The 24,845-nt window shown below is 37.4% G+C and overlaps 1 protein-coding gene across 1 annotated transcript in view; it reads right to left on the bottom strand.

The window, feature by feature from the left end:
• DOK6 (docking protein 6) overlaps positions 1-24,845 on the bottom strand; it is a 371,423-nt gene that overhangs the window by 236,251 nt on the left and 110,327 nt on the right. The window contains exon 2 of the mRNA XM_046025994.1: positions 22,207-22,314. Coding sequence (XP_045881950.1) covers positions 22,207-22,314 — 108 coding nt within the window. The remainder of the gene's footprint in view (positions 1-22,206; positions 22,315-24,845) is intronic.

The following is a 24,845-nucleotide window of genomic DNA, read 5'->3' as shown; positions in this document are numbered from 1 at the left end:
CGTATTATATTTAAAGTACCTAAAAGCATATTCTCAAATAAAGTTAAACTCTTGAATTTTTAAATGGTTTGACAAGTAACTCACATAATATTGAAGCTGAATTTTGTTCTAACATAGCACACTGAAGTTATGTTTGAAGAAGAGATATTATTCTCAAGTGTTATTAATTTTAGATAAACAATGGATCTTGCCAGAATTTAGCAGAGTCTAAAAGCAAGGAAGATTATGTGTTGCCCAAGAATTCATGCAATTTACGGCAGGTGAGCATGAAAGTGATGTACTTTCTAAACTACATCATGTGTAACACCCAGTTGTACAAAACAATACCATAAAAGCATTTATTATTCTCCTGAAGGGCCATTCCCAAGTACTTTATTTACAAATATGAAAGAATATTAGAACAGACACTGTGGGTCCCATCTTTTTTGTTCTCTCGCAGCAAAAATCAACAAAACAAATGAATGGATAGTTTAGCAAAATGCAGCAAGCACTAGGGATTTTCTAACTTCTGTGCCTTAGGCAATCTGTCAGATGATGTAGTGTGAACACCGTGTTTGCTCTTCTGTAAAATTTACGTTTGGAAATGCAGACAACCTCTTCAAGCAGACATTGTTACACTGGTTTCCAGAACAGTGCAAGACTCTTTGTTGCTGATCAGTAGTGGGATGCTATGTACTCCAGTCTGTGCTCTGACACTGAAGAGATGCCAGGAAAGCAAATACTCATGAGGGGGACAAAATTCTACTTCTCACGTTGTCTTGGTTAGGACGTTCAAGTGTTCCACTAAACTATAAAATGTTATCATATCGTACCAGAAGTTGTTTTAAGAAAGTTATCTCCAGAACTGCTCTTCTTTAATTCAAAATACATTTTAAAAAGTATTGTGAATCACAACAACTTCGGTCAAGATCTAATATATCTGAATCTCTTCCTCTCACTTTTCCCTCTCAGTATTCTGTGGGTTTACTACCCGGGAAGGAACTCTGTATTATCTTAGATGAGTGAAAGAAATTCATTCATTAAAATGAATATTTTAAAATATTTTTAAATTTTCAAAATAAAAATGTCTGTATTAGTCTAAAACCTGTCAATGGGACATAAAAATAATCAAGATTTATTAAAATTCTGAAATCCTAGGGCATTTCAATAATATGTATCGATATGTTTATTTCTAAATCCTGATTATTTACACGGCTATAAAAGCGCAAAATACAATCAAAGTTTAATAAAAGAGATAGTTACTTTAAATAAATATGAAATGAGCAGAATTTAGTCTGAGGGAAATTACTTTCAAAAGATCCAGGCTGTTCAGGTCTAAGTCAATAAATGCCAAGGTCAGTAATGTAAAGGTCTTATTAAGTAATACAATTAAAACCCACATATAAGCATACCTAAATGGCAACTTTGTTAACTGGTGCTAGTTAATTTTTATTCCAAGGAGTAATCCCTAAGGAATTCCTGGTGATAAAGTCAGAGCGTTCAAAGATGGAACACATAACCATTTTCTGTAGGACTTCATAATTTAGTTGGGGTGATAAGATCACAAACAACAGTGACAAACCCGATGAAACAATTAAAAACAGAGCTAAAGGAGCCTAGAGGAACAACATCCGTATTTCTACAACCAGTTTGTAGACAGGACACCTGGATTTTAAGGTTGTCTCTCTATACAGAGACACCTCCCAAGACTTGCTCCCCTGTCCTACTCTACTCACGTGGGTTGTATCTATCAATGATCACCATGAGGGAAATTAAAACATAAATTCTTAAATGTTTATTTGTGTGTTTAAAAATAATCCTAAACTCACTGCATGATAACACACATAATATTTTAGAGTAAAAAATTCCCCACATAGGTTAAGAATGGCAATGTTTTCATATTCTTGCAGAAGTCTTAATGTCTGGCCTCACAGAAGACAGTTTGAAACTCGTACCTGCTTCTGAATTCAGTCTGACGCAATACGTTGTTTTGATCAAGCATATACAGAAAACAAGGCCTCACCCAGACATGAGGTCGTAAAAGGGAAGAATAACTTAAGAGCATTTGAGCCAATTGTGGATATTTGTCTTTGACAAATTTGTCTTTGACAAATATCCACAAAATAAAAATTTTTTTTGACAAAAAAAAATTCTTTTTTTTATTTTTAAATTTTTAAAATTTTTTTAATTTATTATTATTTTTTTTTGTAAAGAGATCACAAGTAGGCAGAGAGGCAGGCAGAGAGGCAGGCAGGCCCCCTACTGAGCAGAGAGCCTGATGCGGGACTTGATTCCAGGACCCTGAGATCATGACCCGAGCAGAAGGCAGTGGCTTAACCCACTGAGCCACCCAGGCGCCCCTTGTCTTTGATTCTATCTCCAAACTTGACCAATGCTTTCTTTTTTTTTTTTTTAAACATTTTACTTATTTATTTGACAGACAGAGATCACAAGTAGGCAGAGAGACAGACAGAGAGAGAGGGGGAAGCAGGCTCCCTGTGGAGCAGAGAGCCCGATGCGGGGCTCGATCCCAGGACCCCGAGACCACGACCCGAGCTGAAGGCAGAGGCTTAACCCCCTGGGCCACCCAGGCACCCAGGTTATTGTCATGCAGAGTCACGTCATATGTTTTTGCACTCTGTTGCATTAAAATCCACAGAACTATTTTCAACCTTGGTCATTGGGAAAATATTGGTGTGCTGAGTTATGAAGATCTTACATTGCCAGATTTCATTATTAATATAAAAATATTCATTAATATCAGCCTTGATTTACACACAAAAATCGGTAAGTTCTGAGAAGTTGACGAGCTCCAAAATGCACACACAGAGTTCCCCAATTTTCACTTGCAACCTTAAATTTTTGCATTGCTGATAAATATTGTCAGTTGTTTTCCTTAAAGATGGGTTCATTTTTGAGAAAATGACACCCAATTCTAAATGACCACAGTTTCTCAATGGCTATCTTTAAAACAGGTGTTCTTTGAAAAGAAATGAACTATTTTGCTGTAACTTCAACAATCCTGCCACTCCTCCTACTGAGGATAACCACGTCAGTATGTAGAAGTGTTTTTTAGGAGTTCTCGCCATTTTTTCCCGGCAGAAGATTAAAAAGATGTACTTAAGCATCTAGAGTTCATAAAAGTAATCACTTTACTCTCTCATCAAGCCGTTCTTAAGTAAAATAAAAATAAAATTAGCATACATATTTGTATATTTACTTATATGGGTGAGTCCATGGTGTTAAGAATACAATGATTTTATATTTACTTTTCTCATTTAATTTATTTTTGCTTTTGTTGCCTGAGGTTTTGGTGTCATTTTAAAACAAAACAAAGCAAAACAGAAAAAAAAAACAAAACAAAAAAGTAATTTCCCAGAATAATGCCAAGTAACTTTCCCCTGTGTTTTCTTTGAGGGATTTGATGGTTTCAGGTGTTACATTTAAGGTTTTAATCCATTTTGAGTTGATTTTTGTATATGGTGTAAGAGTTCAGTTTCATCTCTTTGCATGTGTACATAAAAATATATTTGTTTTTCTGAGCTCTCTATTCTATTGGCCTATGTGTCTGTTTCTATGCCGTTTAATTACTACAGCTTTCAATTACTATATTTTCCAAAATAACTGGAAATGTACAAGTATGATGTCTAAAGTTTTGTTCTTCTTTCTCAAGAGTGCTTTGGTTATTCAGGGTTTTTGTGATTCCATATAAATTTTAGAACTGTTTCTTTTCCGCTTCTGTGAAAAATGTCATTGAAATTTTGATAGGGATTGTATTGAGTCTATATATCACTTTGGGTGATATATGCATCTTAACAATATGAATTCTTCCAATCTATGAACACAAGATATTTCCATCTGTATCTTCTTTGATTTCGTTCATCAGTGATCTATAGTTTTCAGTGACAGATCCTTCACCTCCCGGGTTAAAACTTATTTCTAAGTGTTTTTTTGTTTGTTTGTTTGTTTGTTTTTTTGCTGCTATTAGAAATGGGATTGTTTTCTTGATTTCCTGTTTGGAATGATCACTCTTTGTATAATGAAATGCAACTGATTTTTGTATGCTGATTTTGTACTCTCCAACTTAACTCATTTATTAGTTTTTTAATAGAGTCTATAGGATTTTCTAGATATAAGATCATGTCATCAGCAAATGGAAATAATTTTACTTCTTTCTTTTTGATTTTAATGCCTTTTTTTGCCTAACTGCTCTTTCTAGTACTTTGTAATATGTAGAATAGTAGAATAGAAGTAGTGAGAGGAGGCATCCCAGTTTTGAAATATATCCTAGAGTAAAAGTTTTCAGTTTCACCCACTGATTATGTTAGGTGTGAGCTTTTCATAAACATCTTTATTTTGTTAAAGAAATTTCCTTCTATACATATGTAGTTGAGAGGTTTTTTAAAAATCATGATTGGATGTTAAACTTTGTCAGAGGCTTTTTCTGCATCTATTGAGATGACTGTGTATTTTTTATCTTTCATTCTGTTAATGTGGTGTAGCACACTGATTGACTTGCATATGTTAAACCAACTTTGCATCCCAGGAATAAATCCCACCTGGACATTGTATGTAGTAGTTTTTTGGGTTTTTTTTTTTTGGTAAAGATTTTTATTTTTTTTATTTATTTGACAGACAGAGATCACAAGTAGGCAGAGAGGCAGGCAGAGAGAGAGGGAGAAGCAGGCTCCCCGCTGAGCAGAAAGCCCGATGTGGGGCTCGATCCCAGGACCCTGGGATCATGACCTGAGCCGAAGGCAGAGGCTTTAACCCACTGAGCCACCCAGGCACCCCGGTATGTGGTCTTTTTAATGTGTTGTTGAATTTGGTTTGCTAGGTTATGGAGGATTTTTGCATCTACATTCATCAGAGATATTAGCTTGTAGTTTTTTTCCCTTGTGGTGTCTCTGTCTGGCTTTGGGATCATAGTAATGTTGGACTTACAAAGTGCGTTTGGAAGTTTTTTTTTTTTTTACTTATATCTTTATTTTTTATTTTTATTGTTTTTTTTAATTCGAGTAGAGTTGACACACAATGGTACATTAGTTTTAGGTATCCAACGTGGTGATTCAGCAACTCTGTACACTCTGATGTATGCTCATCAGAACTGAAGCTACCATTGGTCACCAGGCAACACCATTCCAATACCATGGACTATATTCCCTATGCTGTACATTTATTCCGAGATTTTTATTCATTCCGTAACAGGAAGTATGTATCCCCCTCTCCCTTTCAACCATTTTGCCCATCTCTCCACCCCGGTCACCTATGGCAACCATCAATTTGTTCTCTGTATTTATAAGTCTGATTCTGCTTTTTGTTTGGTTGTTTATTCTTTTTTTTTTTTTAAGATCCATGAAATCATATGGTACTCATAAAAAAGGCAATCTACAGATGGAGAAAGTATTTGTAAACAAATTAAGAGGTTAACATCCAACATGTACAAGGGTGTAACTGAATAGCAAAAACAAACACCCAAATAACCCAATTAAAACATGAGTAAAGGATCAAGGTGAAAAGGCACCTACACTGAAATTACTTTGTGTTTTAAAGTAACTTTTATCAATTTGCTGTCATGACAATTGAGATTGGATATCTGTCGATTTAAGTGCTCAATTTCTTTCTATAAATCTAACTATATTTTGAAAAGTGAAAGAAAGTTAATATCCATACTTTTTAAAAGTAGAATCAAATGAATTAGACAATAAATTGCACTCTATTTTCTTATTAATTTACTAATAATTCTATTAATCCTGGTATTTTACTAATCTTCTATGGCTGTTTTAAGTCAAAGGTTTTATTTTTGAGAACAAGATGGTACATTTTAGAAACTTGTTTAACAGAATGTTTATTTTATTAACTTCATTATTTATTATTCAGTTAACTTTATTCACTATCACTTCATTAGAATGAAGAATACTTATTTTTCTAGTAAGAAAAGAAGATGGGTATTTTACTAAATTTTAAAATTATTCCGATTAATAAATCTCAATCTCTCCATGCTTAAGTCCTAAGATTTCACAATAAGAATTTAAATATTGGTATTACCCTATACATCATATCCATTACACTGCATCATTTCCAAAGAAATTTTATAATTGCTTCTTTCTAGTAGAATTTACATCAGTTTTCCAGTATCTGCTGCTTTATATTTGTCTCCTGTCTCTGAAAAATATGAATGTATAGTATTAAGAAAATCAATATATTCATTCTTTAAGCTCCCCATGTCTCCATGCTCTGATATTATGTGCTGTGATATAGCCCTCCAACATTTACTATTTGGCTACTGTAGCATTTGTGTTATCAATACTTACAAACTTTGTTTTTATGTCTTTGAAAGATTTAAGGTCTCTCAAATATTAAATGACATTACAAAATGCATCATCTAGAAAAGAGTGGTTATAGACAGAATTATAGTAGAACTGGAATTAACTATAATAGTCACCACTGGTTGTGTATACAGCATACAGTTCCAGCTCCTACCTTCATACCTGAACCCTATTTTGTTCAGCTCTCTGCCCTTGCATCACGCAACTCAAGTGCCCCAGTGGGCATCTCTCACCCCAAGTACCATGGTAGGACTCGTTATTCTTTGGCTGATGGTCTCCTTGGCTCATGATCAGCTTAGGAAAAAGGATATGACTAATGAGATGTGCACGGAAGTTTTCTGGTGGTTTCTGATGAATGTTTTCTAATATGAAGGTAGTCTCGGGCTAAAACCATCCCTCTTCTCCAGTGTGTTGTCTAGATGTCGTAATTCAGGAAAGCTACAGCTGTCATTCTACTAGTTAAAGGGGAGGGCAATCCTAAGGTAGCAAGAGCAGAGATGGAGGCGGGGGAACAGGTCTTTAATTTTCATTCTTGAACAAGAGGTACTGAATCAACCAACCCTAAAGCCAGTTTCTTTCTCTAGACATGCTGTCATCTGTGGCAGTACTCTGCTGTAAGTCGTGTGATCTGGCTTTTCTGTTACTTGCAGCCAAAAACATCCTCTCTAAGAAAGCAAACTTACTGCTGAGCTTTCTTCATTTAACAATGGAAGTGGCCATCCCTATGTGGGTGGTCATCACAGAGTAAGTTAAAGCAATGACCAGAATCAGGGCCATGCCTCCTGTTTCTCTGACTAGTGCTCTTCTCACCAATTTATGTAATTTATTAATGGCGAATAACTGCTAATCAAGAAGTTACTACAGGAAAGTGTCCTCAACTACAATAGAGTCTCAAATTGTAAGGATGACAAAAGAAATAACAGGAAAACTCACTACTTTATTACCCCTAAATTATTTTCAGGTAGTCTGGTTTTTTTTTTTTTTTTAATTTTATCTTGCAGGTTTTTTTTTTTGTTTGTTTGTTTTGTTTTTTTTTAATTTGACAGAGAGAAATCACAACTAGGCAGAGAGGCAGGCAGAGAGAGAAGAGGAAGCAGGCTCCATGCGGAGCAGAGAGTCCGATGCGGGGCTCGATCCCAGGACCCTGGGATCATGACCTGAGCTGAAGGCAAAGGCTTTAACCCACTGAGCCACCCAGGTGCCCCTCAGGTAGTCTGTTTTAAAAACATAAACATAATCTATTTTCAGGTCTAAGACATGCAGAAAATTAATACATCAGAAAATAAACACTAAAACAGGAAATCTATGTACTTCTCTCTTTCTTTTCTCCCTTCTTCCCTTTTCTACTCCCCTTCCTACCCTCCCTCCCCTTTCAACCTCTCCCTTCTCTCCCTAGTATAAATTTAGCATGTCTAATAATATGTTTCACTGACTCTAAGAACAGAAAGGCATGAAACAGCTCAGTCAGCTATAATACCATTCTTATTTTGAGAGTTACAATTTTACTACACAGACCTAATAGCAACTAGCTGGCTACGATAACATTTCTTAGCAGACGTACAAAATTAAATCCCTTCATTATTGTATGGGGTTGAAAAATAGCTCCCAAAAGATATCTTGAAATCTTAACTAGCCCCAGAACCTTCAAATGTGTCTTATTTGGGACAAGGTTCTCCGCAGATGTAATTGAATTAGGACGTTGGAGGAGATCATCCTGGATTCAGAGTGGGCCCTAAATCCAATGACAAGTGTTCTTACAGGAGAAGAGCGGAGGGAGGGTTGAGACAAGGGCACGGTGGACATGTGAAGGTGGAGGCTAAGACCGAAATGATGATGCCACAACCCAGAAGTACCTAGAGCCCCCAGAGGCTGGAAAAGGTAAGCAAGGCTGCCCCCTTCCAGTTTTGAAGAGGTGCAGTCCTGCTGACACCTGAATTTCTGACTTCCAGCATCCGACTGTGAAAGAATGACTGTCATTTTCAGTATCGAGTCTGAGGTAGTTTGTTACACCAGCCCTAAGAAACTAATAAAACTACACAGAATTATTTGAAGATAAATTACTCCACCTGTTACAAAGTTAGTAGCCTTAACTGAAGATAAAAATAACCAAAAATTCAGAAAAATTTGTAGAGCCCCATGTCTCTAATAAGATAATAGTTTCCTAAAAAGCAAGCATACCTCACTGTTCATCATGACCTACCTAAAAGGTATTAAATATGTGTTTCTTTTTTCTTTTTTAAATTTGTGATTAATCAAAAGTCCACACAGCTCCACAATATACAATATATATATAAACTAATTTTAGGGGTGCCTGGGTGGCTCAGTGGGTTAAGCCTCTGCCTGCGGCTTAGGTAATGATCCCAGGGTCCTGGGATCGAGCCCTACATCGGGCTCCCTGCTCGGCGGTGAGCCTGCTTCCCCCTCTCTCTCTGCCTCCCTCTCTGCCTACTTGTGATCTCTGTCTGTCCAATAAATAAATAAATAAAATCTTAAAAAAAAACAACAACTAGTTTTAGAAAGGACAAATTATAATCACAGATGACAAAATTATCTGACAGTCCACCAGGGAGTTAAATAGTAAATCACTCATAAGTAAAGATATGGAAGTTCTGCCAAATAAAATCAATAGAGTCAAGTTATTTTATATTGTCTATGTAGACCTACACACTCATACCTACTATCAATGACAAAACATATATATGCTTTTTTCCTAGCACATACGGATTATTTATAAAAATTGAACAGGTATCTGATGATAGAATAGTATTAGTAAACTCAAAAGACCCAAGCTATATTAATTACAGTATATACCCATAATATAATATAACTACAATTTATAGTAAATGGATGATTAAATATTCTACATATATAAATAAGGAATAACACATTTCTAAGAACATCTGGGTTAAAAAAGGAAATTATCAGTTCAATTACAAGATACATTTTAATGAAAACGAAACAGTGCATATTAAGATTTGAGGGACACTGAGAAAGAAGTGCATAAAAAACATGTCTTTAAAAATATTTTTCTTGAATACAGAAGGTTGAAAAGAATGAACTCAGGCATTCAGCTAAAAAAGAAACAGCATTTCAATAAATAAAGAAATAATAAAGACAATGGCAGAAATCACTGAAATGAAGAAAAAAATGAGAAGTTTCATGAAAGCAGAAGGTCCATTTGAAAGGATTAGTAAAAGAGACTCGTGGCAAGTTAGATGAAAGAAAAAGAGAGAAGGTGGAGATGAATTAAGTACAAGATGAAAAGGGAAAAATTGAACAAACAAAAAATCTATATATTAATAAGAAGCTTGAAAACAAATGAATACTAATTCATTTGAAAACACTGATGAAAGGATATATATCTAGAGAAATATAAAATGCCAGAATGATGCAGAAAAAAAGTTAGAAAACTTGAACAAAACAATATACTCATCTCCTAACAGCCCATTTCTAGAGACTCCTTCATAATTGAGCTTTACCAAACTTGTAAGGTATGATTAATTAATATTCTCTGCAAAATATTCCAGGAGGAAAAAAAAAGCAAAAACCTGCTTTTGCTTTCTGAGTCTGGGCTAATATTGATCCTAAAATAAGATATGAGAAATCCAAAAAAGTCATATAGTGACATTTTACTTATTAATGAAAAACAAATCCCAACATGTAAGTAAGGTTTATTTCAGGAGTAAAAGTATAGTTTACATCAGAAAGTATCCAAATGTATTTCTCAAAATTGATAGATTACATGAGAAAAATCACATGGTTACCTCAGTAGATAAAATATTACATCATTGATTAGGTTTCAACATCTTTTGTGAGAAAGTAACTCTTGCTATATCAAGAATGGAAAGGAATTTTCATTGTTTAAAAGGTTAAATACCAAAATATATTTTACTTCATACGTAAGCATTAGACACATTCCATTTATTAGCAGAATCACGCAGGTACCCTGTCTATCCCTGCCTTCATGTAAATAGATCCTGGGGAGTAAGGAAAGAAAAAAAAAAAAGGAAAAGAAACAAGGAAAGAAATAAGTGAAACTATCAATCTTTGCATGTAATCATTACTGACATATAAACACTAACAGAGTCAACAGAAAAATACACTATTAGAAGCAACAAAAGAATTCAACAATATTGTCAAATTATAGTAAACACACACACACACAAACCCCAACAGGATTTCTCTACTAATAATCATGAATTAGAAATTAAAATAAAATAATACCTTCACAAGAACAAGAAAAATTACAAACTACCAAGGGATTTTGTTGGAGAAAAATGTAAAAAAAGAGAAGCTGATCACTATGTTTGTATCTTTAGGGTAAATACCCAGTAGTGCAATTGCTGGGTCATAGGGTAGTTCTATTTTCAACATTTTGAGGAACCTCCATGCTGTTTTCCAGAGTGGTTGCACCAGCTTGCATTCCCACCAACAGTGGAGGAGGGTTCCCCTTTCTCCACATCCTCGCCAGCATCTGTCATTTCCTGACTTGTTAATTTTAGCCATTCTGACTGGTGTGAGGTGATATCTCATTGTGGTTTTGATTTGTATTTCCCTGATGCCAAGTGATGTGGAGCACTTTTTCATGTGTCTGTTGGCCATCCTATATGTCCATCAACAGATGAATGGATAAAGAAGATGTGGTATATATACACAATGGAATACTACGCAGCCATCAAAAGAAATGAAATCTTGCCATTTGCAACGACGTGGATGGAACTAGAGGGTATCATGCTTAGTGAAATAAGTCAGTCGGAGAAAGACAACTATCATATGATCTCCCTGATATGAGGATGTGGAGATACAACATGGGGGGGTTAGGGGGATAGGAGAAGAATAAATGAAACAAGATGGGATTGGGAGGGAGACAAACCATAAATGACTCTTAATCTCACAAAACAAACTGGGGATTGCTGGGGGGAGGTGGGGTTGGGAGAGGGGGAGGGGGTTATGGACATTGGGGAGGGTATGTGCTATCGTGAGTGCTGTGAAGTGTGTAAACCTGGCGATTCACAGACCTGTACCCCTGGGGATAAAAATACATTATATGTTTATAAAAAAAAAATTGGAAGGGGAGGCGAACCATAAGAGACTATGGACTCTGAAAAACAACCTGAGGGTTTTGAAGGGTCAGGGGTGGGAGGTTGGGGGAACAGGTGGTGGGTAATAGGGAGGGCACGTTTTGCATGGAGCACTGGGTGTTGTGCAAAAACAATGAATACTGTTACGCTGAAAAAATAAATAAATTAAATAAAAGATTAAAAAAAAGAGAGAGAGAAGCTGAATAAAAAGGGAATATTACATGTTCTGAGACAATTTGCCAGAGTAACATCAGTGAATGAGAACTGAGTGTGGGGGGAGTGAATGCCTCACCAAATGTCCCACGGTGTGACACCATGGTAATCTAGAACAAGAGCCATGCTAGCGCTAGGACAAACAAGCAGCACAGAACAGAGAAATCGGAGGAAATTTGCGCATGTCATGTATGCGGCCATCGTAACTGAAAAGATAGAAAGTTTAATAGATGGACTAGTGAAAGCTCACCCCCAACTATTTCTACAAATGGAATTCTTTTTTTTTTAATATTTTATTTATTTGACAGAGAGAAATCACAACTAGGCAGAGAGGCAGGCAGAGAGAGAGGAGGAAGCAGGCTCCCTGCGGAGCAGAGAGCCCGATGTGGGGCTCGATCCCAGGACCCTGGGACCATGACCGAGCCGAAGGCAGAGGCTTTAACCCACTGAGCCACCCAGGTGCCCCTACAAATGGAATTCTTAATTCCATATCCAAATATGGATACTGGATAGATGAAAGGCAAAAATATTGAAGGCAAAACTATAATGCTAACTGAATAAAATGGAGGATAGCATATCTTTGTGATGAAAGGATTTCTTAAGGAAGGGACCAAATGAAGCCCAACTGATGAAAATAATTGAAAACATCCAAATTTGCAAATCTTAGTTTCATGAAGGGCTCCATAAAGTTACAGACCGATAACAGAGGTGAGAAATTACTTAAAATGTCTAATAGTAAGGTAATATATTATTTAGAATAGACAAAGAAACATTACAAAACAGCAAGGAAAATGCAGCAACTCTGGTAGGAAAGTGGACAAAGCATAGGACTGGGGAATTCCTGGAAGAATAAACCCCGAATGCAAACAGACAGAGGGAGAATTTTTCAATTAATTGGGAGAAGGAAAATGCATGTTAAAATACAACTGCTTATCACTTTACACACACGAGATTGGGAGAAGTCAATAAATAATGGAAAGTATCAATAAGAATGTGAGAATACAGAACCCTCACACATCCTGTGCGTGTGAAGAATGAAGACACATTCTGGAAAGTCATCTGGCAGTACATATTTAAGTATTCATGTATCCTTAACACAATGATCTCATTCTTTTTATATATCCCAGAAAATTTCTCACATTGGGTCATAAAAACACAGTACAAAGATCTTAATTACTGTACTGTTTGAGATAATGAGAAGTTCTAAGCAATCTAGTTTCTGTCACTAGGAAAATGGAAAAGTAAAATATAATGGATGCAAACTATAGGGTACCATGTAGCAGTCAGAAGCAACCGGCAAATGGACACATAGAAATGCAGATGGGTCTTAAAAGCCATAAGGCAGCACGAATAAAAATAAGAAACACGGAAAGTCATAATACAACAGTACTTAAGGGAATTAACAATGCAGTACATGTTCAAGAAATCAACAGTACACATTTATAAGAATCCTACAGTTTCCCATCATACTTACGATAATTACCTATAGAGGAATGGGAATATAGAGGGTTTAGGACGGGAATAAGATAAATGATCAAATATTACAGAAAGGGATGATGATCGCAGTCATCAAATAATACAATGAACTCAATCTTCAGCTGAGTCCAACTATATGTGAAACAGAAAGGAAAAGGAGGAGGGAGAGAAGGAAGAAGATACACACACCCCCAAAAAAGTCAACTGAATGATGTGTGAAATTCTAGTGAGTCAACCACTATTAACAATTACATGCCTATTACCATTTACCCGTGCTCTGAATTAGTCTTCAGCCTGGCTGTCTGTGGCTTGGTATATGATACCACTTAACATAACTAATGGGCCTAATTATGTTCCTCTAATAACGGACACAGAGTGGAAAAGAGTATTGGTATGATCATTAATACACATCATTCCAAAGAATACAAAAAACTGAAAGAGATTAGGGTTACTTTCCTAAGCTTCTGACCAATTCTAGGTGTGACCCATTAGCTAACTATGAGTCATGTTTAGCTAAGGTTTCTCTATAGACTTAGAGCATCTAGCCATAATATCCAGCATTATTATTTTTTAAAGAAAATTTAAAAAAATATATAGTTTCAAGTAATAGAAGAACCCAATTAACGGTGATTGAAATCTGGGGAATGTAAACCATGGCCTCTGGGCCAAATGTGGTCTACCACCTATTTCTGTAAATAAAGTCTTATCAGAATAAAACCATAACCATTTGTTCACATATTGTCTCTGGCTATTTAAGGTACTATTAAGTGCAGAGTTGCAACAGAGACCTCAGGATCTGTAAAACCTAAAATTTTTACTATCTGGCCCTTCACAGATAAAAGTTTGCTGGACACTGATTTGAACAAACAGGACCTATTTTTTTTTTCACATTAAGAACTCTGAAGGAGGCAGTTATTAGCGTTGGTCCAGTGGTTTGATGGCATTAGAGGAAGCATCTCAAGCCCAAATATTTGTCCTTCTCTTCACATTCTCTCATGCCCATCTCCTCCTGGGCGCAGAATGGCTGTTGCATTTCAACCATCGTGCTTTCCATTTAGGGAAAAGGAATAAGGAATATTGCTGGCCATATCAGAACCCCAAATCCTTTCTATCCCTTCTGGCAGGCTTACATTTACGTTTCATTAGCCAGAAATGTACTTGTCTAACTGCAGGAAGTGTAAAAAAGTGATCAAAGTGTAAAAAAGTGATCTCTAGGGTGGAGATGGGAAAGGAAGAAGTGAGTTACAGATGGGTGTCGAGTTAGCAGTTAATTAAATGAAACCCCATGCGTGAAATGTCCAAGTCGCATCACGCTTCACTTCAAATACAACATCTTTAATGGACAGACCTCCTACACACCGTGAGGGAAAAATGGCTGTCTCACTTGACCAGCCTAAAAAAATTCCTTCCCAAATTAAAAATAACCCAGAAATTTAAAAAACAAACAAACAAACAAAAACCCCCCAAAGCCCCTGAAAATTTAAATGATATACCACTAAAGTTAGATCACAACACAGCGACTCTTGGTGTACCTGACCTAGTCATGGGAACTTTTTAAAAGCAGGATTTTTTCCTTCAGCTGGTCACAGAAGACAGGGTAGAGAGTCAAAGCTTGAAAAATTGTGTGATGCCCATTCTGTACTGGAGAGGGAAAGAGCCGAGCACATCAAGGACTTCAGGTAGCTTCCCGTGCTGAGAGCAGCCCCTTCTTGGAGCCAGCAAGCCTCGCAGCTCTGGGGAACTAAAATCATCAACTGCATCAGGAACTTTGAAGCAGACTTTTCTCTAGAGCCACGAGGTAACTCAGTGCAACTAACTTCAGGGCCCTTGAAATCCCCAGCAGAGAAACCAGCCATACGGCAGTGAGCTCAGAAACATGTGTTTTTCGAACTCCTGAAATTGTGGTAATTTGTTGGGCAACAACAGAAAATGAAAACTGTGCTATAATTATTGTTAGTGATGGAACTGCAACCTTCGGTAATAATGATGGGTCCGATCACATTGGTTTATTTGCCAAATGGAACTGGAATAAAAGAAAAGTTGACTTTTCGGACCACTTTCAGAGATGGCTGTACCAGCTCTAAGACCAGGAGAATATCATGGTGGCCCCAAGCTTACATCAAGACAATCCTCTCACAAAAGGATAGAAAGGATTAGTGGAAAAGTCCAGGCTACTGCAAATCAGGCTAAAATTTAATTTTCTAGTACACTGCATCTGTCATACGATTAACTTGATTAAAAGATTGATGAGAGAAAAGGAGACGTAGGAGAAAATACTTGTATTTTTAAGCAAACATGAGCTCTCTTTCTCATTCTCTGTCTCAAAATGAAAACAAAACAAACAAACAAACAAAACTGTATTTCCCTAATTCCACCATTTCTGCCAGAGGTCACATTATGTGTGACAATGACAGCTGGGTAGAAGAAATGCACCAGTTATCATCAAAACTGGTGATTCCACTGAATCGCAAAACCCATGGTTCCCTAAATTAAGAAACTGTTCTCTAATCAAAATCAACTTAGTGGCTGCTACTGATTTTTAATCTTGGATCGTTAATGGCATATTCAAATTCTATCTCCGTTTTTGTGTAGAAGTATTAGCCATATAAAGGCTTTAATATTTTAAAATATTATCTAAATCGAGTAAATATGAAACAACATTGCTATTTATAAAATAAAAGTTTCTAGATAGATATTTATGGTGACGTAAAAGTATTAAGAGAATGAATTCGCATGGAAATACTTTTCAAATCGTAAGTCGTAAATGAATACGCATTCATTATTTGTGGAATAATGTAACTTTCCATTAATAACAGAAAAGCACTTTATCCTCAGGAACATTATGCAATAAGCATGTCTCCTGTTGCATCTGTCAGATACTGCACGATTAGCCAGACGCTGAGGAAAAGAGATTTTTAAAAGCCCAAATGCACTGACGGTATTCTGAAATAGTAAAGAGCGTTGGATCTAAATCCATTAAATAAATATAAAAATGCTTCACAAATGATGGAAATAGTCATAATGGGGCTGTGCTATTGAAGAGTCCTTCTCAAATTACCACATAAAATGATGTGCCTGAAATTACAAGTTACTTTATCATGCAAATTGTTCTCAAAATTGTTCCAAAGTTGGTATGAGTTATTTCCCTGGTTTCATAGATGCAAAATCTGAGGCAGAAATGACTTGTACAACCATAGTTGTTTTACGGGCCACGTAGTACCTCACGTGAAATTTTACCACCTCACTTTGTGAGCTATGCTATTACTTGCATTTTACAGAGAGCAGAGTGAGAGAAAGATATTGTTTAACTCATATTACCATTTTTTTCCGATGTAGTACCGTTATGGATGATTGCTTCTCACACAATTGGATAGTTTCAAAAAGTCAGATAAAGACAATAATTTTTCTAACATAAATTATACTTCTATATACTCTAAGTCAAGCCCAGATTGGTCTTAACGGATGTTTTCTAAGAGTGCGATGCCTATTTCTCAGTGAACAGGTATCTGTTACGGAGCAATAGGTTATCAACAAAAGTTCTGATTGCCGAGTGATCTGTGTTCTGTGGCATCCTGAAACTGCACGGAGTGATTCTTATTGGAGATATCATAGATGTTGTAAAATTGTAATGGACCTTGATTCAAATATGACAAAGATGAAGTCTAACTCAGGAAGCTCCCTATTATCTTGCAATCACAACTTTGCTGATGCCCTCCAGTTGCGGGTCTTATCGCCTGATCTCTCTCGCCCATCTCTGGCTTCAGAACTGCCCGTCCTCACATCCCACCCATCTCTGCCAGAGACACCACACAGGGGTGTATTGTGGGCATTTTACCCCTTCTTTTCATTCTACACAAAAACCAACTTTTCATATTCCATTTCTTCGAATCTTTTCTGAGTCATTAGCATGTGATCAGATACTATGAATAAAGCAATAAATAAATGATTGTGGGTTGACGTGTGACTGTCCCAGGAACTAATGTGTATGTTAACAGGAGCTTATGCTAAAAATTAAAAAAACAAAACTGAGGCCTCTTCAAGATAAGAGATTATTACAGATAGATGAATAAATGAATGAATGAAGAATGAATGAACAAAAAAATGAGTGATACCCTAATATGACCGATTATCACTCTGGGACCTTCCAGCAGACATTTTAAGAGACACCAAGCCTTTGAACACTCTTCACATCCACATCAAGTGTGTGCTTATCCAAGTAGAGAGCCACGGAATCCAAATGAAAGCGTTCAACATTACACACTGTTCCTATGTGCTATTTATACACAAACCTATGGTTTTGCTCCTAGCCTTAAGGATATGCTCTATTTCCAGGTGGTTGTTTTCATAAGGATGTCTTCATCTTTTCCCCAAGATCCTCAGATGTTTGCTTTACATAAAGATAAATACCGACAACTCCAAAAATGAGTAAAACGGATAGAACAAAATGATGTTTTCAATGTTAGGTTGCAGGGGATTTAGAAATAAGATTGGTCCCAATACAGGCATTGCTTTTCTCGCTCATGTAGTCCTCATCCTAGGAAAGTCACATCGTTCCATCTTCATTCATCCTTCTCAGGGATTTTATTTATACTTTCCTCCCTACAGACAGCACTCATATTTATTTTATTAAAGTTTCTATGAACTGTTTCTTTTTCATCTGCTTAGAAAATTAAGGAAAATTTATTAGCTGATTCTATGTAAATTGCTCTGGTTCAGTTTTCATTGAGGATAAATTTGTTTTGAATATCTGTTATGACAATTATATACAGCTACATTTTCAACCCTAATGCATTTTTAATAACTTCCTTCAGCAGCTAGTGATTTGAATTTCAAATTTCTTTCTACCAAGAGGTTAAAAAAAAAGTATATACCATTTTATAGCCATTTCATATAAAAATTGATTTATGCAGCAAGATCTCTCTCACAGTAAACATATCAAATGTTTAAATGGAACCATTAATACTCATAAGCCTTACAATATGTATGTTCCAGATAGAGCACAGCACAAAGTTAGAGCTGGCAAAGAAATAATTCTGTCCTTAGCTATTGTTCATAAGTCCCTCACTAAGGCTGGACACATTTCACTCATTTGATGGATTATTTTGATTTATTGCTGTTGAGTGCTACAGCAAATTTTAGGGTGGATCAAGACAACTGAATAATCCAAGTTAAAATACTTAACAAATAGAACAATTGGGGAAATCCAGACTAGCCTATTTTAAGCTATCTTGAAAATGAAGATGATTTTTTTTCCCAATCCTGGGGTTCCAAGATTTGAACTGAACATGAACTGCTCAAAGGAAAAGAGAGATTTTAAATAGGTCAGCCTTTTCGTAAAGAGATCTTCCTTCACTCACCTGTCAGAGGGAGCTAAGAAACTTACAGCTTTCCTCAAAAAAAGGATTCATGGAAGAAGCCATGGGAAGTGATGGTTCACACTTTGATTTTGCAGAAACAAAAGTATATGCCAGGATAAAAATATCACGAACGTTTGTGACTGTTATTTTGTCTCGATGGCTGGTTTTTAGGGTTGGGACAAATTAATGCCATCTGACCTCTGGGGTGGCATGTTCATAGGGACGGGCAGCCTCAGGGATCAGGAGGATACACAGCCTCTGATGTTCTGTCTTCTCTTCTTTCCTTTTCAAACATCAGTATTCTTCATACTTTTCTCTTTTGGTAACATAAACAATTCTCTCTCTAGAATTGTTAAAACGTTCAGTTGGGAAGTTCCGGTAAAACAGTCTTGATAATTACTATAAATTTTACTGTTTGCTTGCATTTCCTTTTAAGTGCCACTTTTAATAATTTTCTATCATTTTTTGGATTAACTCATTTTGAGTCAAATGTCAGCTTTTTTTATTTGATTCGTAACTCTTGATAAACTTAGAATTGAAATTAGTTGATCAAAAACACCCTGAATGTCACTGTAAGGCTGGTACCAAATCCCACGGCTTTTGGAGGAAAGCGTTTTATTTTGCACCGATCAAGCTCTCAGAGAGGCATTAATATACATTAATATATACTCGCCTTCACATCCCCGTTCAGTAGATCTCCTGCGCACCTGCTTTAAGTCTGGCGGCAGTTCTAACTGTTGAATGAAAACATCTATCTGGATGTACCGTAAAGAAACCTAATCTCACGTGCCAAGAATGCCTTCTTCTTTCCCCACTGAGAACTGCCCCTCCACAGAGGGTCCCTGTCTCTGTGACCGCAGGACCTCCCCTCTATCACCCGGTCTGGAAAACACAGCGGCTCTTACTCCTCCCTCTTCCATTCCTTCTATATCCAGTCAGTGAAGGCTAGTGATGTTTTACTCAAAGCTTGCTCTCCTTGTCTTCCTTGCTTCATGAATTACACCACCCTCTTCTCTGTGGCTCAGACCCAAACTCAGGAACCTCCATGAGTCCTACCTACCTTTCACTAACACCCCACATCTAATCCCAAAGTACATCCTGTCAGCGCTCCCCGACCACATCCGGAAGGCGTCCTTCTCCCTCCAGCTCCAACACTAGCGTTTTCGCCCAAGTCACCATCACACCTAGCCTGGACTCACAACGGCTAATGTCTGCTGCCATTTACTATACGCCAAGTAAGCAGTTATGTGCTTAGCTATACAGTTAACTTCATTAATAAGAGCTTGTTATATTTAATCTCATTATATGCCGATCGTACCATTTTATCCCCTACAATAATCTTTTTTGCGTCATAAGCTGTTATATTATTATGATCTTAATCTGTCGGAGGAGGCAAGTTAAGTACATGGAAACCAAACAGCCTATGCAAGTACACACGGCTCTTAAAGACGATGCTCGACTCCAGAGCCTACAATCCTAGCCACTGTGCAACGCTAAGATGTGTTTTATTCCAGCTCTACGACTGAGATATAACTGGCATGTAACATTGTGTGAGTTTAAGGTATACACAGTGATCTTTTGATACACGTGGACATGGTGAAAAGATTACTCAAACAAGGTTAGTTAGCATCTCCGTCACCACCGGTTAGAGGGTAAGACGAGTAAGTTCTGGAAATCTAACGTACGGGATGGTAACTATGGTTCATGGTACTGTGTGATTTACTTGAAAGTTGATAAGAGAGTCCATCTCAAAGGTTCTCACCACACACGCACTAAAGTAATTAAGATTCTTGGTCTTTCTCAACAATCTATTTGTCAGGATGATCTTTTTCCTTCTTGAGGATTATGCCTGAGTCATGAGTGCCCGGCCAGCCTCCAGCCAGCATCTGTCCCTGACCAGCGGGCAGGGGTTCTGCCTAGGAATCCAGAGTAAACAGTGTGCTCAGTCTTTCCAAAATTTTACCCAAAAACTAAAGTCACAGACTCATATTTCACCACTTTGCAGTTTTTCATTAAATCAGGTTAAAAATATTGCCATGATCATAACCATAATACAAAGCACCAGTGAACTTTTAGACTTCCTGTACTTCTTCATATAATTACAATAGGCACCACTGAGCTGCTTGGTTTTTGACAGCCTATCTCAAACGGTCGTCAGAAGAGACAGGTACTATAACACGTACTTATGAGAAAATCAAACTTCCATGAGCCAGTAAGGGGCTAGACAGGAACTTGAACTTGGATTCTCTGAGAGTAAGTCTATATTAATATAGAGAATGCCTCATGAAGAGTTAAAGAAATTCAAATGCTAAGCCCTCAGATAAGTTCCGAATATAACAGAAATGATTGCTAGATATTTGTGTAATAGAATTAGTTAGGAAATATTGTAGAAAAATCTATTTTTTAAAATAAACTTTATTTTGGAGAACACTTTTCAGTCCACAGCCCTACTGAGCAGCAGGTACAGAGATTTCCCTCTACCGTCAGCCTCCACGCATGCACACCTTCCCCATCACCCACATCCCGCAGCAGAGCGGGACATTTGCTACAGCTGATGAATCCACTTTGACACAGCATAATCACCCAAAATCCGTATTTTACAGTAAAGTTCACTCTCGGTGTCGTACATTCTCCGAGTCTGGACAAAGGTCTAATGACATACATCCACCATAGTTTCACTGACCTCAAAATCCTCTGTGCCGTATCTGTTATCATTCCCACCCCCGGCCCCAGGCAAGCACTCTGTTTTGTTTTGTTTTTAAGATTTTATTCATTTATTACAGAGAGAGATCACAAGTAGGCAGAGAGGCAGGCAGAAAGACAGGGGGAAGCAGGCTCCCTGCTGAGCAGAGAGCCTGATGCGGGGCTCGATCCCAGGACCCTGAGATCATGACCTAAGCCAAAGGCAGAAGCTTAACCCACTGAGCCACCCAGGCCCCCCCAAAAGCAGTCTGTTTTTAATAAAAAGAGGAGTACACATAAAATACATATCACATAAAATAAACCCCACAAAATCATTATGTTATTCATGGTAACTTACTCCGTATACCAACCGTGAGGAATAAGATTCTTTACTGAGCTTACTGAGGCATGGTCAACAGACCATCCTACCAGTTCACAATTCTGAGATCTGACCATGAATTCTCCACGTGATTATAAAATACTTAACAGTATTTTGGTATTATCACCAAAGACAACTTTAGACAGCATATTTAACATCATTCTGGGGTATTTCCTACATACTTTCCATCCTTTGTAAACTGATTCATGAGAATGAATCAAAATTCATAGACTGTATGGCCACCTCCCTACACATCAGCCTATCTGATGATCCTTTCTTGTTAAAGCTATAAACAGCAACTACTTTGCGCATCAGTAGAGTCATTAGCACCGCTAACACCAGCCTCCAAAGTTTTATCTCCTAAATATTGCCCACAGTCTAAATCAAAGTAACAAATGCACAATTAACCTGAACAGAGGGAAAGCGTCTACTCAGCACGTTGGGAAATGATGTGGTTGAATTATGAGTCATCTCATTTCGCAAAGTAGCAATAAAAATGAGTCTTTCATTTCGCGGAGGTACCACTGGCATTTACAGCAGATGATTAAAATAAAGGAGAAAAATAACTTTTGCATTTCATCAAAACAAGGACATTTTATACTGGTCATGCAGTTTTGCCCCGGCGGATTTCATCGATCAAAAGAAATATCTCCACGAGTTGTTGCCAAGGGTCTGCTTATTCCCTAGTGACTGCGAACACTGTGGCTTACCTTATGGAAGTTTCTGAAATATGCTGCCTTTTCATCCGGAAATTTTTCTAGCCTTCTGGGTCCTTTACTAGAAGCCTTCTTGAAAACCAACCAGCATCGTCTGAAAATCTGAAAGCAAATGAAAGATCTGATTATCTATCTTTTTGCATGAGTTTAGTAATGCCAGGAATTTATTTATCCAACTAATCCCCTGGAAAGAAATTTTTTTAAATGTTTTTAGAGAGAGAACAGGTTTTGAGTCCTAGCCGGGTTATTCCTTAAAATTACAGCAAACTTTGAAAACACAATATTTAATAAAAAAGCGACTTTTTTTGGTACAAAGATTTTATCTTATGAGGTTTTCAGTGTGCTGGCTTCAGTGGTCTTTAATCTAATTAAATCATCTGGTGTCAATACCATATAAAATATTTATCTCAGGATGCCAGTGACAGGGCAATTCTGTTTTCCATGACAATGCAGTCATGACTTGTAAGATTAAGCACTTTCATAATCCTCAATTTTCTATCTTTCAAAAATCACCACGTCTAAGAATTAACTCATCTTGTAGGATTCATTTACTTTAAAAGACCAAAAGCTCGTGTGTTAATTTAGAAAGCAGGAAGATAGGTGCTTTTATAACAGAAACATCTGCCTTACCCTTTTATACTTTACAGTAACTAGCATTTGTTAAATGCTTATTTATATGGAATACATCTAAACATTTATATGCACATTTGATCTTCAGACCTACAACATGGGGTAGTCTATCTCCATTTTAGGATAAAAACAGTGCGACAGTGTCAGGATTTGCACACACCTCTGTCTGAGCACACATCTCAGGACCACCAATTACACACACACACACACACACACACACACACACCCCATCATTCCTGGACTCTGCCCCTGTTTCATAGGACCAATTAATATAGGACTTTGAACTTGGCCTCTCTGTCACCCTCCCTCCCCAGGTACATTTAAGGCAAAGTAATAAAATGAGGGTCCTCTCAGTCATTGGAGAGGTTTAGAAACACAAATTGGCCACAATTTAAAATTTTTAACATGTAGCACAGTTTTGCGACAGTCTACATTCTCTGTAGCCATAAATAAATGCGCCGAGGGAAGACAAAACTGCAAAGTTGCTATATTGTGTTTCTTCCTTCCTTCCTCTCTCTCTTCCTCTCTCTCCTCCTCCCCTTTCCTCCTCTTTCTTTTCTTTCCTTTCTTCCCTCCTTCCTTTCTTTCTTCCTGCCTTTCTTCTTTCCTTCCTTCCCCCTCTTTCCTCTCTTTCTCTCCCTCTCTTCCTTCTTCTCTCTTTCTTTCTTTTTTAATACTGGCCAGATAATATAATTTCTTATAGAAATTATAATTTCAATAATATAATTTCTAAAATATAATTTCATTGTTCATTACTCACTAGAAGACAGTGTTTCCCATGTGAAAAGGAACTCTTAGAATAGTTACATAGGAGACCTTTCATAAAAGTATTACAAACAGAGTAACAACACACACACTTTCACTTTACACTTGCTGCCTTTCTTAGCTTCTTTCCTATTACCTTCGAAAAGCCTCTGAAGGATAACCTTGAGCTCTGGCTCAGGTCTGTGCGTCTCTCCTCTACCTGGATAGAGCTGCACCAAATCCATGATGGGATTCCTAACCACACACCTGGAAATAGGATGTTAAATTACCTCCCCCGCCCCCAGGTCTGCTGGTGTCCTTCCTCCACACTTGTGTTTAGCTCATTATGTTACTTTTTGGCCCCTTACTGGTCTCCACCCTCACAGTAAAATACTATTAAAAAGACACTGTGAGTACTGACTATGATATAATATCAGCTGATGGTTTGCTTGGCTTTGACTCAATTCCACGTGGGTTTATTTAGCGTTATAGATTCTGCTTTTTTTTTTTTAAGATTTTATTTATTTATTTGACAGAGAAAGATCACAAGCAGGCAGAGAGGCAGGCAGAGAGAGAGGAGGAAGCAGGCTCCCTGCCGAGCAGAGAGCCCAATGCGGGACTCGATCCCAGGACCCTGAGATCATGACCTGAACCTTAAAAAGGTATTTGTATCTTAAGTGAACTTAAGGTGATAAATGTAGAAAAAGAAAACATGTCAGAAAAGGCACTTTGTACAGTGAAAAATGAATGAAGCTTTGTGTTGGTTTGCAAATTTGGGAGTTCCCTGGGTGAGGTCTGAAACTGGTCCCTTTGCACAGAGGGCAAGGAGATACCCAAGACTGAGATGGGCCACCCCAGGCTGCTGAGTGGCAAGTTTAACGAGCAAGGGAGCTCCCATACAACCTTGTCTTGGGCGGCCACAAGACAAGCACAGCTCAGCAACCCCCGCTCTGCCCCTCCTGTCAAATCTTAAAATTCCATAGAGAAGCCTTAACAGGGCTCAGTCACTTTCAAGTCCAGATGATCTCAACAACACATTGCTCTCTCAAGACCGTGGGCTTGAAAGGGCTGTGCCTAGAGTCAGGGTGGGCGAAAGGTACTTTCCAAGGATGGGGAAGGGTGAGGTCCAGCCCTCTGGTCAGCTGGTGATAATAACGTCCTCGCAATGACCTTTCCCGGCGTTCTGGAATCCAACAGACGGGTTTACACCATGGCTTTGCCATTTACTAGCTGTGCAACCCGAGACAAATTACTTAATG

The sequence above is a fragment of the Meles meles genome, chromosome 12, assembly GCF_922984935.1.
Source record: "Meles meles chromosome 12, mMelMel3.1 paternal haplotype, whole genome shotgun sequence".
NCBI lineage: Eukaryota > Metazoa > Chordata > Mammalia > Carnivora > Mustelidae > Meles > Meles meles.
Note: the sequence above shows the minus strand (reverse complement) of the source record. Positions and strands in the feature narration are given on the sequence as shown.